Here is a 15243-nt window from a genome sequence, read left to right as displayed (position 1 = left end):
CAAACGTATGGAAAATAAAAGTTTAGCTACAAACATTATTTGTGCAGTTGTGTCTTTTAAAAGGTCTTGCATTTAAATACCTGTGTTCTATCTACACAAGATTAAACTGTTCGGATTTTCCCATAAAACAACTCATGCTTGAGGGGCCTCTTTATTGGCAAACAATGTCAATCTAATAGTAAAGCCAGACAAAGAGGGGAGTCCAATTAGAAGAGTCCATTAATAACATTAGGGGTTAGGTAGTGCCAAACTGACCCCCTGAATTAGGCATGCGCTCTCTTTAAGATTAATAGGAGTTGCTATCCTTTCTGCTCGGTCCAGTCTCATGCTAAAATGTATTTGTGTCATATACATTCAAACACACAATCTCTGTTACTTGTCCTTAGAGGCTGGAGCTAGAAGGCATCTGGTGGAAGGGTCAGTCGAGGAAGCAGGAGGACAACCTTGGCCTTTCAATTTCAGATAACATCCTGTTTTTTGTTTATCTCTTATAACCAATGAAATGTCAAAATGTAGCATTTCATACAGTATCCATTTCAAAAACTGGTAAAAATGTTCCCTCTGCTGCCCCTTCTGGTCTGGTCTCTTCTTTCTTTTGGCTTTCTTCCACTTCTGAGGCACACACGTGGTCCTGGGACTGTGACTGGGGCCGTCCCGAAGACTCGACAGACAGGATGCTACTTAGGCTGGACTGGCGCGCTCCTCTAGGCTGGGTCTCAATCTCAACACGAACTTCAATGTTGGTCCCATCCCTGATTAAAACAACAGAAACAAGTGCTTACATGAGATATAAAACATACACTGACTGTTATTAATATGTAAATAATAATTCTTCAACTATTTCCTGTGTATAGTGTCATAATTACCGGTATACGTTTGAGACTGACGAATTAAGAAAGAATATATTTCTGTCATGAGAAGGATCATAGGATTTGGTGCAGTTTGGATATCTGATTATGTTAAAATAGCTGCACAACTTGCAACTTTTCTGGTGAAGGGTCCCATAGATGTGACCCTACCCACACAAATAATGCATGTTTTCTAGGAATGCACTGATCCGATATTGGTACTGGCACTGAAAAATTTGCTGAATCACATATTGACTGCCAAATTTTGGAATCAGCATCAGAACTGAAAAAGCCGAAGATATTTTTGTACAATGAAAGCACCCATATTGAAATGAATGCCAGATAGGTTGTTATACTGAGGATCAATTTAAGGTCAAAGTAATAACATCTCCATGGAGAACAGCAAGAACAGGACCTTCTGCCAGAAAAGTTACATAGTACACCTTAACATTCTATACATATTTATTTCTAACAAAAACAATCCCCAATAGCCCAAACTATTTTGATATCTAATTACCTCAGAGGAACATCTTCTTGGTCAGTAAGCTTACTATCAGGCACAATAACCACCTCGCAGTCTGATTGGCTGTCCTGCTGGTGGTATCCATGGCGTTTGGTGGCTTCATCTAAAGCCTCATATGTATTCATCTGTTGGGGAGTGCTGCTTGTACTGGGCAGCACACCTACTTCCTGGACACTGACCCTCACTTCCTGAAGGCTGGTGTCATTAGGCGTTGGGTTGCTCTGGCCTGTCCAATGGTCACTGACTACATGAGAGAATAGGAGATCTGTAAAATAAAGGGTAATTCAGATCAGTTGGTTCTAGATACTAATCATTTTTATTGGTTTCTAGGATTAGATAATGTCATAATTTCAGGTGGAGGGCAGGGGCCTGTTTAATCCTGTGGGGAATTTACCATTTCAGTATTAGTAAGGCATTGGCTCCACAAACTTTCCGTGTTGAGCTTATGAATGAAAGTTCTTTTACTGAAACCAATCCAGTTTTTAGAGTTTAATAATTTATGCATGCTGAAGTAGAAGATATAGAACTCTGTGCCAGAAGGACCCATTAATTACAGTGATATTAACCATAAACCAGGACAACAAATCTGCAATCTGCCAGTTAAAACAGAAAATTCCACCACAGAGTTATGGCCTGTTCCCCAGCTCAGTTTTAAACTATAGGCTTTCAAAAATGCTGCGATGTAATCTGTTGACAAGGTAAACGATGCACTAACAGTTGGCCAGGTCTTCCAATTGAATATTGTGAGGTTCTGGAGGGTCACTCTGTGGTCGACACCAGCCGTTCCTACAGAGAGACATAGGAACAACTCCATACACATAAGTCAACATAAGTGGAACTCCTACACCTGCAAAGACAGAAAAAAACAAGAAAGTAGAGTTAGCAGGCTAATTAACCATCAGCAAATATGTAAAATTTAGATTTTCACTTTACTGTATTTGTATATTTTTGTATTTGTACTTACAACATATATTTACAGCAGCATACACTCTGGGTATACTGACTCTAAGCAGTATGACTTTCTGTTTAAAGTAAAATTTTATTGTAAGTTCCTGTATTTTTTGGTAGGCTGTGCAGAACTTTATGCTAGGAAAAGCACAAAATGAACAGTTTATTTCAATGCTATGAAACGAGAACTAGCAATAATGCGGCATCTGTAAGTCACAACTTAACCTCTATAGGACAGGTACCAGGTACCCCAATTTTCTTTAGCGTTTGAGTTTTTTGTTTGTGTTAAAATACTGAATAATGGAGATTTTTGGGAATCTGGCAACACAATGCTGAGCACAGATGAGACAAAGGGACATTATTAACACAGCAGGGAGAGTGGAGCACAATTGACTCATCACCCGGGTAAAACCAGGGCAGCAGGATCGGCCTGTGTCACTGCCAGCCTCTCATTGAACAGATAATGTATTTGAAACAGTCTGATCCAGGCATGAGCAGGAGCAAAAATGTAACAGTGACAGAGAAAGACAGGTGAAAAAACCTGCTCAGGCATTTAAAAGTGCAGCAAGTTTCGGTGATTTGAATTAATCTGATGAGGAAATGTAAAGGATAACACCAAGTAAACTTACAGTAAGAAATGTTGCTGTATAACCTGCTTAACCTCACTATTTCTATTTCTTGAGCTGTACACATATGTATATGTGCTGGTGAAGAAGCAATTGCCTACCCACAGTAACAGCTGCTATAACAGGCGACACAAACATGGACATCATCACCCCACTGGCCACAGTCAAGTAGTGCTTACTTCCTGAGATATTGTTTTTCTTACAGCGACCATGGACCTGGTTAAAATAAAACATTAGGTAGTTGGTTCTTTTATCCTGATAGTAATGAAAACAAATGGTTTTATTATTATGTACCTTGCGGCCCATATAGATAGGTATTCCCACTATAATAACTGGAATGGCAATACCAGCAATTAGAGAGATGACCACTGGTGCTCCAAGCAACATGCCCACCTGCCACAACACCTTGCGGGTTTGTGACCATGGCTTCTTCCCCCAAAAGGTACATCCTGAGGGACTGAAATGTATAAGACAAATAAAGTCATATATATATATATATATATATATATATATATATATATATATATATATATATATATATATATATATATATATATATATATATATATATGTAAGAACATTACATCCTGTCAAAGAAATAAAAATATTATAAAAATGTATAATTGTGTGTATAAATGTATAAATGTGTATATCATTCTCTGGATGATGCTAGAAAACCTTTGGTATTGACGGTGGATTTACATCTGGTGCCACAAGAAAATATGGAGCTGAAACCAAGCTGAGCAATAATGACAAGTCAGCAGTGGATCCCAGGCAGGAAAAATCAATAGGAGGCCAGACGAAGAGTGTAGAGTAATGCAGCTTCTGAACAATGACAAGCTGAATGCTGACTTTCACAGTTTTGATGTGCTACTAGATGCTACGATGTGAGTCAGAAATGGTGTGAAGGCAAGATATGGAAACAGTTGAAATGTAGCTTTCTTTTAAAAATACATTGGTGGATTAAGACTTTTGGTCTTTCTTTGTTCCTTTGTCTTATAATTTTTGAAGTTGTATGTATTGAACATTTACAAAAACATTTAGAACCATTTAAATCTGTTGCCGGATGGGTCTAAGAATTAATTTTGAGTCGACGTGTAATATGATCTACAAAATACTGACTTTATGGCCTTCCTAACGTGTATCTTCTCCAAAACTTAAATTTGGAATTATACTGAGACAAATAAAGTTGATTTCAGTTACCTTATATATGTCCTGACCTGGATTTAAGTTCAATACCACTTATCAATCATGTTTTTGTTTAATCAAATAAAAGTAAATTCTATATTATAGAGCTACGTTCTGTGGATGAGAGACCTGAGGTAGTGCACATCGGTGATCTCCTGCATACAGAGCCAACAGAACTGACAGGCACACACAGTGCAGTTCATTCGGTTACAGCTGCCATCATTGGTCTTCATGATGTAAGCACCACAGCGTGGGCAGGCTTTAATCTCCTCTGCCTCTGTAGCAATAGATCAATAGATCTATAAAAAATAAGGGCCTGAGAAATTATGAAAAAGGTTTCTGGTTAGTATAAAGAGTTCCCACCTCCAGGTTCTTCATTGAAGACATACAGTGCAGAGGCGTCATTGCCCCCTGAGGTGTGGCGAGCTCGCTGGCGTCGAGCCTGGTCACAGGTCTGATAGGGGTGCCACAGCTGCCGACAGTGGTAACAAAACTCTGTCTCACAGCCCTCCCGCCCACAGCTCAGTTTAGGACACTCTGCACATCCATAGGCTATGACTGCATAGCTGAGGAATAAACACGAATGTGTATGTGAGTGAACTTATTTCTGAAGTGTTTTACTTCTCAGAGATATACTTGTATTTTGTTTAGCTTGTGTAAATAATTAGATGTGATATCATTGTCATATATTTTCTAGAAAAAATTAATCCACACATGCACTTTGACAATGTATAATCTCCCGTCTAAGTGTTAAACCACAAAGACCATGAGGAATGCATGTATATGTAACTGAGCTATGACTATAGTTATGCAACAGACTTCCAGGGGTAAAAATTTATTTTCTACAAACTTTTCAATACAAAACCCTTATCTAAAAAAAATAAATGGTGTTTTATTGGCATTACTGTATATAAAATAGTAGATGTTATTTCCTGATGCTTTATATAATGTAATACCTGCAGTCGGGGGCAGGGCACCAGCGCGTGTCTGGGTCAGAGGCCAGGAACCTCCGGAGCTGGTACTCCTCATAGCGCTCCAATAGGGCCTGGTCATCCAGGATGGCCTGTATATCCAGAGGCTCCAGGCTTTCGGGGCACTGGGGGCAGGCGATGCCCACGCGGCTCTCTGAGATCTCGATGCGCAGGTATCGGCGCAGGCAGTCAGTGCAGGTCCGGTGTGAGCAGGACGACAGGTGCGGGAAGTCGCAGCGTGGCTGACTGAGCAGACATAGCGGGCACTCCTCCAGGTGCTCATCCAACAGCTGCTCCTGACTGGACGAGCAGAAGGACAGCACGCCCGTGGGGCCAGTGCTGACTCCACCCACTTCAGCAGTCGCTGTGGCAACAGCACTCTCACCTGCCTCAGTCACTGTCAGTGCAGCTCCTCCATCTCCTCTCTCTGCCTCAGAAACCCCTGACTCTCCAGCTTCTTCTGTTCTGAGCTCCTGTGCACAAAGACACCACTTTTAAAAGTACATTCTGATAGACTGAAATATTGATACTGATGGGTGTTACCTGCTCTGGATGCTCACTCGGGGTTAGAGTTATGGCCACTTCTTCTTTGGTCCTAACCTCCACATTCTTCTCGGGCCTTGGCTCAGCTTTGGGCTTTCGGCTGAAGAAGTTTAGGAAACTTAAGGGCCCTGTTTGCTGTTTGGGCCTCTTCATGACGGAGAACTGGGGCAGAGGCAGCAGCGGAGGAGTAGAGACCAACGAGCATGAGTTGTTAGCAGTACGCTAACGCTGTGTGTAGTAGTTGTTGTTTTAAGGAGGGGGAGCTCAGTGAACCGGGCCTCTGTTGTGTGGGACGAGGGGGGGAGCCATGAGTCGAAGGAGGTAATCCTTGCCTGAGGGGGACATTACTAAAATGGATCCTCTCCCCAACATGGTTGTGTTGTCTGCTCTGTGAGTGTAGGAATTAATTCAATTTTCATACCACCACTGTATGAAAAAACAATCACATGTTAAGATATACATTAGTTACCAAAAACCTAAAAAATAAATAAGACTATTATAATTTATCAATGAAGCCTCTAAACAGATGGACTGTGGAGCTTTGAGTGACAGAGTGGACTGAGGAGACTCAGGGATAGTGATAGACAGCAGACGATGTTTAACAGTAACAGACAGCCCTGGGCTTTTATCATAACAGCTGGGCCAAAGGGCCAGTAACAAAAGCTGTTATATAACGGATTGTATTTAATAGTATCAATCATAACAAGGTCTTTGTAACAACTTTATGTAACTTGTTCAGTACAGACCACTTTATTTTTGTTATATTGAACTAACTGTAGCATTTCAGTTAGCCTACAAATGCGGCCATATACTGTCAAGTTATTGGTAAAGTTAAGTAACCTCTTTACAAGAAAAGGGAAAAATTTACTGTAGTGACTCTGGTCCTATGAGACATAAAATATTCAGTGATGGAATATTTTTAAGAAAATCAGCATGCAATATGATTTTAGAAGTGACATTAACAGAGCATTGATCAGATGTTGATATAAAACATTTTGTTTAATGAAACATACTGTACCCTTTGATTAAATTAAGTGAAATAATCTGTGAGGTTAAGTGAAAGTTTTTGAATGTTAGAAACGAGATGTCCTAACCATTTACAGCATATGACATAAAATGACAGATGGCCTTACACAACTAGCATCTGCCCTGAGGTTTATCCTGTAGGAAGCCTATCATGAGAAAGAGAAACATCTTCACCTCAGTGCAAAGGTGTTGGAAGATAGGAAACTTGTTAACGAACTGTTGCTAGGCAGTAGCCTTGTTCAAAGTGAAAAAATAAAAAGATTTTTTTTTTTTTTCTCCAAGAGGTGAAGCTTAGAATAAAGCCTATTAAATTCCCCTTCACTGGACAGCAGCCCTCATCAGCACTGCGGGTCCTGGAGAATGAGAATGACCTCAGTCTGTTGCATATAAACACACTGCCTTACTCCTATAGGCATCCCTGACATCACTCCAAAGAGATGAAATACATCATATGGCCAAGTAGGTTGTGGCATGGGACACCCAAGCAACACATTATTGTATAGCTAGTTTACTCACATAGAATTCCCAAATTATTATTGTTGCCTTTAGCTTAGTAATAAGATTTTGTTGATTCTGGCCTAGAACATTAAGTTTATCCACAGCCCATGTAATATAAGGTTGTGCAATTCATGACTGAACAACATAAAGCACGTGGGTACTGACTGATGCTCTTTTAAATCAGTTAAAAGAATACAACTCAACGCTCAATGGATTTAAATGATCCTGATGACATCCTTTTAAAGCAGGGCTGTTCATAGCATCAATGTTGCAGGGAGTGGCACAGTTTAGTCGCTATAGCCTACGGCTAATAGCATTAACCTCCAACAACAACAACCATAAACAGGATGAAATAGGAAAAGACGAGATGAGGAAAAACAAATCGTACAGTGGTTATCAAACAATGAAAACATATTAAATAGTGCGTAAAAGGGTGCTCTACCTCTGTGCGGTGTCTTCTCTTTGAAGCGCAGCATCAACCAATGGCTCCTCCTCCCCTGAAGGACCAAACAGCAGCCAAGTTATCCCCAGTCTCCTTGGCGCTCACTGCAGCACGACGAGTGTATGTGACCGGGAAAACCGCAGAGAGGGAAGGTACATCAGAACAGCAGAGACGAAGAGGCAGCCAGTACAGCGACTGACTGATGGATCTGCCGAGGGCTTCACTGCAGTCACTTAACCAATGGGAACACGCAAAACGCCAGGATCTCCGTTCCATTAACCATCTTCTATCTATTTATCTTTTTATTTTATTTATTTATGTATTCATTTATATAGGCTATTTTATGTTTTTTGCTGTTTGTCATCAAGACTGACCCTGTTTACGTTTTCGTTTTTGTTTTTTTTAGCACCTTACAATAATTAATCATAAATTAAATTGATTAATGCATTATCACATTATTATCAGATTATATATCAACATTACGTTTAGTTAAAGTATTTAATTTAAAATGAAAAGCTAAATAATAAACTCCATTAACCATAATCCACTGCTGGCATTTTTTTTTTTTTTTTTTTTTTTTTTTTTTTTTTTTGCGGAAACGGAAACATTCGTTTATAAATCTTTCAATTTAAAGCAAAGATAAAGTTTCGTACACGTTTACCAAGTGGCATCATAGATATCTTGAATACATTTGTGACTTTTATTTTAATTATCTTGAATTAAGACACTAATGCAAAAAACCTTTTGTTTTTATTGCTGTGGTGCTAAGCGCTGAAACGATTTGGTTGTTTTCACTTGAAGGTATTTTCCGGAACTTCTTTATTTACTGCTGTTGACAACCTAAAGAGCAGTAGAAAATCAATTAAGTTATGAAAAATACCATTAATTGCCTTTCTTTGTCACAGCAGCACTGAAAACATGGCGGATCTTTTCGCGATGGACCTTTAAAGAAGACGATATTCGTTGGTTATAACAGGTTTATAGCTACTTGCGTCGCTAACCAGACCGCGAGGAATATTTATCTATTTTTGGTAAGTTAGCTTGTTAGCTCAGTGTTGAAGTTACAGTAGATCTTTTGCTTTTCACGTTTTCAGTTACATCAGCAGTAACATCTGTAATATGTCCGTTTGAAATAAGGGCGTAACATTTCAAACCTGAAATTATCTCATAGTTAAACACGATTTGTGTAGCAAATTGCTGAATTTGTAGTTAGTGTTTTGCCCCCTGCCATAACAGTGTGCAGTGGGTTTGACTGTTGCCTCATATGCGTTTTCAGTATCTCTCTGATTAATATACAGTGCCTGTTTATTATTTTCTTCAGTAAGTGCATATAATTATCCCTGTAGATGGTAATGTAACTACTGCTATTATGTATTAATTCATATTAATGAATGCCAAAATACAAATAAAAAATGACAACAGTAATTTGTCAGATAACATAATAAATATTACGGCATTATTATGTGTATTACATGTATATTCTTCTTCCAGGTCTGTACGGGAAACACAGACACTGATGGTTGTGAAGGTGTGTGGAGGGACACCACAAACAAAAGTGAGGCTGACCAGAAGATGCCCAGAAAAAAACAGCAGAATCCACAACCAGTCAAGTGTACGTATTTTACTAATGCATACTATGCCATATATGATTGTAACTGATGATTGTTGATGTTTATGTTTGGCATAATAAATCTTCTAAGTTTATTTTAGGGTTGTTAAAAAATCTCAGAACTGAAATACCAATTATTCTACAACTGTAATTAAAAATAATACTCATTTAAACAAGTATCAATAATGTAAAAAAAAAAATATATATATCACATTAATAGGACTACTGTTGTCTGAGTTGAAAATAAAAACTCATAGTCATTGTGGTATGAAAATTAGTATTGGTACCAAGCCCATTCCTTTGTATAAATATCTGGTTTGAAATTATAGTATACTGACAACACTTTAAGTCTTGTCTTTTTAATCTGTTTAATTAACTGCAAACATTTTCTCAACAAATTACAAATCAGATTGTCGCAGTAGTAATGGTGTCCAGTAGAGGGTAGTATAAAGCCAGGATTGTTAAGTACAATGTTGTCCTTGAACTCTCATAATCTGTCTGTGACAGCTGTGGAGCAGTGCTTTGGCTGCCATTAAGCTACTGAGATAGAATCAGGCTTCATTAAGTATGTCTGCAGTAAATGAGCACCATCTGTCAACAATGACTTTATAATACTTGTGTTATTTTGTGTTGGATTTCAGTGTTAAATATGTACATTCATTATTTCATACCAACTAAAATTACTTTTAAAATCATTAATATCTGAAACAGTACTATATAATTAGATGTAGTTGTACTGTGATAGGTAATAATAATAATAATAATAATAATAATAATGATAACAACAACAATAACAACAACATATTTTTGGGAAGGCAAGGACTTGTGCAATGTGAACACAACAATGCCAAAAAAACAAACATTCCAATGTGTTACAAAATGATTAAATTTAAAATGTAACCCTAACCCCAAATGAGCACTTTTCACTGTTTTAAATGTTATCATACTTGAACACCATGTCAAATCTAAACTTAAGTCATTCCATAATTTAACACCAGAAACAGAGATGCAAAAGCTATTCATTGTTGTCCTAACTTTGTGTATAGTATATTTGTCAACATTGCCCGAGGTTATAGACTGTGTTGCTGATGAAAATGTTTTTGTATTATGTATTGTTTATTGGTAGAGAGTTCTGCTGTACTCTAAACAAAAAACATGTTATTGTGAACATATTGTGAATTTTATAGATTTATTGTTGTTTCCCCATATCTCGCAATATCTAAAGCAAGATATGGTAAGACTAGAAAATAGTATAATACCTGTAATGGTTTGTGATGAAGAGAATATTTTACATTATTTTACTTTTTCCCCCCTTGTAGTGGATTCTGAAGATGCTTTAGCTTTTGAAGTTCCTGGACATCTTCCCTTAGATACCGACATCCTCCTGGGACCTGAACTTGATTTTGACGATTCTGATCATGAGAAAATTTTAGGCCTGGAGAAGTTTGCAGGTTTGTAAAAATATATGTGCATGTTTTAGGGTTGGGCGGTATCCAAATTTTGACCGGGGTATACAGTATTACCGTATTACCAAAATGTTTTAGTACAACTTTGGTAAACTACGAAGCCGCACCGCTATGACCTGCAGACTATACGCGTGTAGCCGCACGTCAATGCGAGGGCAGCTCCATTGGCAGCTGCAGCAGGATGTAAACGCGCAGCACTGGCTCCATGTCTGTCAATGGGAAAGAAGATCAAACTTGACTGGGCGCGTTTAGCCACTTGTATCATGTCTACAGTGAAACTAACAGCTGAACAGACTTGTATTTACCTTCTGTACAGGCTCACCACGGCAAACGCGAGGATTTAAATTTTAATGCACTAATTAACAGTATTTCTGGACCTGGGCTCTTTCACATGACACAGAACTGCCCCAGGAGCACATTGTGCTGATGGTAAACGCACAAATACAACCAAAGATTCATGCTCTCTGTGTATTTTTATGGGGATACCCGCCTACGCTCGTGTAGAGCGTCAAAAAAAAAAAAAAAAAAGGATAGATCCTATTTTCTGAAATCTACGTGCGCAGGACTTGCTGCTCCATACGCGAGTCTAGCGCGTGCAGTGGAGCCGCCCTCATTCACTTTCCATGCATTCTAAAAGTTACATGTCCAAAAGTTGCAATTTTTACGCTCGCGTAGGGTGAATTTCGCATGCAGTGGAGCCAGGCCCATAATCTCTGAAAAGTTCAAGCACGAAACGTTTCCAACGCGACATGCACAGAACAGACTCATCCGTCAGTTGCAACATCCTCTGTCACAGAAAGAACATATATTCCACTGAAAAAAACATCAGCATCAGCAGCACAAGAAGCAAACTGTTTTTATCAGCGCTTACAGCCAAACAAATGTAGATATCAATAAATTATAGTATTATATTAGGTCCTTACGCGCTGCAGTTTTTTTTTTTTAATGACTGTAATGAAACTGATACCATTGCTATTTTTTCATACCGCGGTATACCGTAATACCGTATTACCGCCCAACCCTAGTATGTTTGATTAGGCCTAGCGTTTGTGTGCATTGGTGTAAAAATAATAATTTTATGATTAATGTTATATATTTTTGTCTTTCTTTCATCATTGTAAACCCTCATTGTTTTAAATGGTCTTTGGAGGAGAGCCCCACTGGCGTTCTGGTCTGTCTCACACAAAACGAATAGAGTGATCTTACAATTCATGTTTCTCAGTCAAATAAAGTGAGCAAAAAATGGCAAAGTGGAGACAGGCGCTGAGGCGCCATTATTATATAAGGTCATAAAATGGGGCCATTACCATCAAGGACCCCATTACAGAGGGCATTTATTCATCATCATCATCATCATCATCATCATCATCATCATCATCATCATCATCATGTAGCCTCATCATCATCATCATCATCATCGGCAGCAGCCTCACCATTACAGTCATCATCATTATCATTAGGCCTGTAATCATCCACCAGGGGTTTGGAGGGGCCAGGATAAAAAGCCAGCCCTCCACTCTCGCCCTCCTCACATGTCCTCAGCTCCTGGGGAGGAACGCAGTCTTTCACAAGCTCTTGCTGTCGGGCTGCAGATTTACAGATGGACTATTTTAAAATTTATTTTTTATCTTAAATAAAGGTTCTTAAGTTCACAGCAGCACATTGGATGTAGCAAGGTTAGTGCATGTTAAATGTAATTTATCTGATTGTCTTTAGGTTTTTTTTGTTTGTTTAGTAGTAAAATTCTGTCTTGTTTATGAATTTCTTTGTTTGTGCCCTTTAGACGTGGCGGCTGAGATCGGTTTCTCTGTGTATTCTCTGGGTGATGAGGAGAGCTCCGTTTATAGCCCACTCACAATGGAAAGTGATACAGGCAACTCACACAGTCTGAGGGGAGACCAGAGCAGAGGGGTCCAGACTGAACACTCGTTCCCACCTTACCTTTCCTGTCGAGGCTGTGGTCAGCTCTGGCATGACCCTTTGGGACCTGGGATGGATCAAGTTGGTCCTTTCTGCCTTAGATGCTGCAAAGCTAAAACAACAGACTTCTGTTTACCTTTTGGTGGTGGAGTCAGTGGCATTCACTCCCAAACTGAAGAGGACGGTGAAAAAAGCATGGCTGACAAAGCACAACCGTGTGAGGATAAATCCTCCAAACTGCCCTCCTGTCACCTCTGTGGTTTCTCATCTCGCTATGCCAACCACGTCAAGCGCCACATGAAGACGCACAACGGTGAGAAGCCTTTTAACTGCCCGCTGTGCACGTACGCCTCTGCACAGCTGGTCAACCTGCAGAGGCACCTGCGCATCCACACAGGAGAGAAGCCCTACAAATGTGACCGCTGCAGCTTCGCCTGCAGTTCCCTTGGCAACCTGAAGCGCCACCAGCGCATGCACATGGTCTCAGGGCTGGGTCAGCCCCTCCTGAATCGCCCTGCCGCTGGTCTCTCAGTTCAGAGGAGGCACCCGACTGGACAAAGGGCCAATGAACAACTCTCTTCGGCCAAAGGTAAACATTGTAACAAGCATACTTTTTTTTACATTTTTTTTCTTAGTAATTTGTGATCTATCATACAAACACTGACCTTTTCTTCACACTTAAGTTTCACAGGTGCCAAGGTCAACATCCAGTGTGACTTCTAGAGCAGATGATGACTATCTGTCTGCTTTTGAAAGCCTGAAGCAAGCCTCACCACCACCTATAACTGCCATAAATCCTGCCCCAGGACCTCCAACTGCTGCCCCACAGCACAGCACAGACAGCAGAGTTACTGACAGGAGTCTACCCTCCACCCTGTTCCCCTTCACTTGTCGGCTGTGTGGTGTTATTCTGGAGGACGAGGATGGCACTTCTGCTCAGATATGTCCCAAATGTACTCTGGAGATGCTGACTAAAGACTCTGGCTCCCCCCACAGCCCTGGGGAGCGCAGTGACAAAGTATACACCTGCTCGGCCTGTCCTTTCCTCACACATTACCCCAACCATTTGGCCCGCCACATGAAGACTCACAGTGGTGAGAAGCCATACAAGTGCCCTCAGTGCGACTACGCCTCGGCGCACTTTGACAACCTCAAACGACATCACCGCGTGCACACGGGCGAGAAGCCATTCAAGTGCCATTTGTGCGAGTACGCCTGCGGGAACCTGGCCAACCTCAAGAGGCACCAGCGAGTCCACTCGGGTGCCAAGCCTTTCCAGTGCACTGTGTGCAACTACAGTTGTAACCAGAGTATGAATCTCAAGAGACACATGCTGAGACACACAGGGGAGAAGCCCTACAAGTGTGAGGAGTGCGGCTACACCACGGGCCACTGGGACAACTACAAACGGCACCAGAAGAAGCACGGCCTGGCCTCGGACGGCTGGGTTAAAGTGCCCCCCAGTACTCAGGAGGATAGGGAAGGGACACAGGACAATGTGGGAGTTCACAGGAAGGATCTAACTGTCAATATGCAGTATGTGCCGAGAGAGAGCCAGCCACTACACTCATGCTACAAACTGGAGGTTGTATAAGAGAAACTACCAGCAAGGGACTGTTATTACTGAGTGTCCATCCTAAATGTGCGTCTGTCATGTCCAGAGGCTGCTAATGTTTTTGATCATTCTTGTTTCAGAAACTGTTAGGACAGTGGTTGTCAAACTTAAGTTTTCAGCTTTGCTAGGCGTATCAAACTAAAGTTAATACTAGAAACAAGAAATGCTACCACCTGTGGTACATGTGACACAATTTGAGAACCACTGTAAAAGAGGTTTGAGTTTTGTCTATAAATTGTTATTTTGATCAGCTCTTTATTTAGTGGTGTTTCATTGTCATGCATGTTTACAGCAGCACTGTGTAGATTTGTAATACCTCATTTGTAGAGTACTACAGTGAAATGTAGTAACAATTACATATTGAATTTTACTGAATGTAGTGGCGACTATTGGTCCTTCATCAAACAAACATATATAGTGATACTTTTTTTCTATGTGCATAGTGTTCTATTTGTAATGAATTACTTTGTATCTATGGTAACACAGCCCCTTTTACCAAAGTACTCAGGTTTACCTACAATATAAAGTAGTAGCACCAGGCATGCACAACTGTTCAAAGCACATCAGTTGTTAATTGGACTATTTGAGCAGTGACCTAAACCCCTCCCCTCTTACCATATCATGAACATGCAGCTGACATGTTTTAAATGAATGTATTATTTGATCAGAAAAGCAATCTGTTTACACCATGTTTTACTTGAAATGACAGTAAAGCATGTATGTGGTATTTTATTAGTTGTTACATTGACTTCACTGTTAATTAGTATAGAAAGTTTGTTTTATTGTGAAATTTATCACAGAAATTGGAGGAATTATGCAAGAGGTTTCAGGTTGCCAACATGCCATTATATGGACATTGACATGCTCCTTGTTACCATTGTTTTATGCAGTGATTCATAAATGCCTTAAGTGAAAAATTCACAGTATTTTGATGAATGTCAAATAAAGATTTTACCATGGAATAATCCTCGCTATGTTGTGTTTGGGTTGCTAGAGGTAGGGCATCCATTGTAAAGACTT

The 15243-nt window shown here is 40.0% G+C and overlaps 2 protein-coding genes across 3 annotated transcripts; one reads left to right on the top strand and one right to left on the bottom strand.

The window, feature by feature from the left end:
• Positions 1-478: 478 nt before the first annotated feature.
• Positions 479-5800, bottom strand: si:ch211-278j3.3 (E3 ubiquitin-protein ligase RNF19B). Its single transcript, XM_055149587.1, has 9 exons — positions 5635-5800; positions 5090-5558; positions 4497-4699; positions 4263-4410; positions 3240-3402; positions 3047-3161; positions 2087-2218; positions 1366-1636; positions 479-752 (listed from the first exon to the last, which is right to left on the bottom strand). The coding sequence occupies exons 1-9, from the start codon at positions 5798-5800 to the stop codon at positions 521-523; spliced, it is 1899 nt and encodes a 632-aa protein (XP_055005562.1). The 3' UTR covers positions 479-520.
• A 2623-nt stretch (positions 5801-8423) lies between these two features.
• znf513a (zinc finger protein 513a) lies at positions 8424-15188 on the top strand. 2 transcript variants are annotated; one of them, XM_020918631.2, is made up of 5 exons: positions 8424-8644; positions 9105-9225; positions 10542-10673; positions 12472-13197; positions 13292-15188. In XM_020918631.2, exons 2-5 carry the CDS (start codon positions 9186-9188, stop codon positions 14200-14202), a joined length of 1809 nt encoding a protein of 602 aa, XP_020774290.1. In that variant the 5' UTR covers positions 8424-8644; positions 9105-9185; the 3' UTR covers positions 14203-15188. The 2 variants fall into 2 exon arrangements, with proteins under 2 accessions (XP_020774290.1, XP_020774299.1); XM_020918640.2 differs by lacking the exons at positions 8424-8644; positions 9105-9225; positions 10542-10673 and adding an exon at positions 10682-12364.
• The last annotated feature ends 55 nt before the right edge of the window (positions 15189-15243 follow it).

The sequence above is a fragment of the Boleophthalmus pectinirostris genome, unplaced genomic scaffold, assembly GCF_026225935.1.
Source record: "Boleophthalmus pectinirostris isolate CB_2022bp ecotype Guang Dong unplaced genomic scaffold, ASM2622593v1 HiC_scaffold_13, whole genome shotgun sequence".
Lineage (NCBI taxonomy): Eukaryota > Metazoa > Chordata > Actinopteri > Gobiiformes > Gobiidae > Boleophthalmus > Boleophthalmus pectinirostris.
Note: the sequence above shows the minus strand (reverse complement) of the source record. Positions and strands in the feature narration are given on the sequence as shown.

Bases quoted from the DNA above. Each gene is read 5' to 3' on its own strand.
- znf513a (XM_020918631.2), top strand. From the start codon at position 9,186: ATGCCCAGAAAAAAACAGCAGAATCCACAACCAGTCAAGT. The intron at 9,226-10,541 runs GTACGTATTTTA...CCCCCCTTGTAG, and splicing joins GAATCCACAACCAGTCAAGT to TGGATTCTGAAGATGCTTTA. The intron at 13,198-13,291 runs GTAAACATTGTA...TTCACACTTAAG, and splicing joins ACAACTCTCTTCGGCCAAAG to TTTCACAGGTGCCAAGGTCA.
- si:ch211-278j3.3 (XM_055149587.1), bottom strand. From the start codon at position 5,800: ATGAAGAGGCCCAAACAGCAAACAGGGCCCTTAAGTTTCCTAAACTTC. The intron at 4,700-5,089 runs GTATTACATTAT...TTTATTCCTCAG, and splicing joins TGCCCTGCCCCCGACTGCAG to CTATGCAGTCATAGCCTATG. The intron at 3,403-4,262 runs GTCTCTCATCCA...TATACATTTCAG, and splicing joins ACCGATGTGCACTACCTCAG to TCCCTCAGGATGTACCTTTT.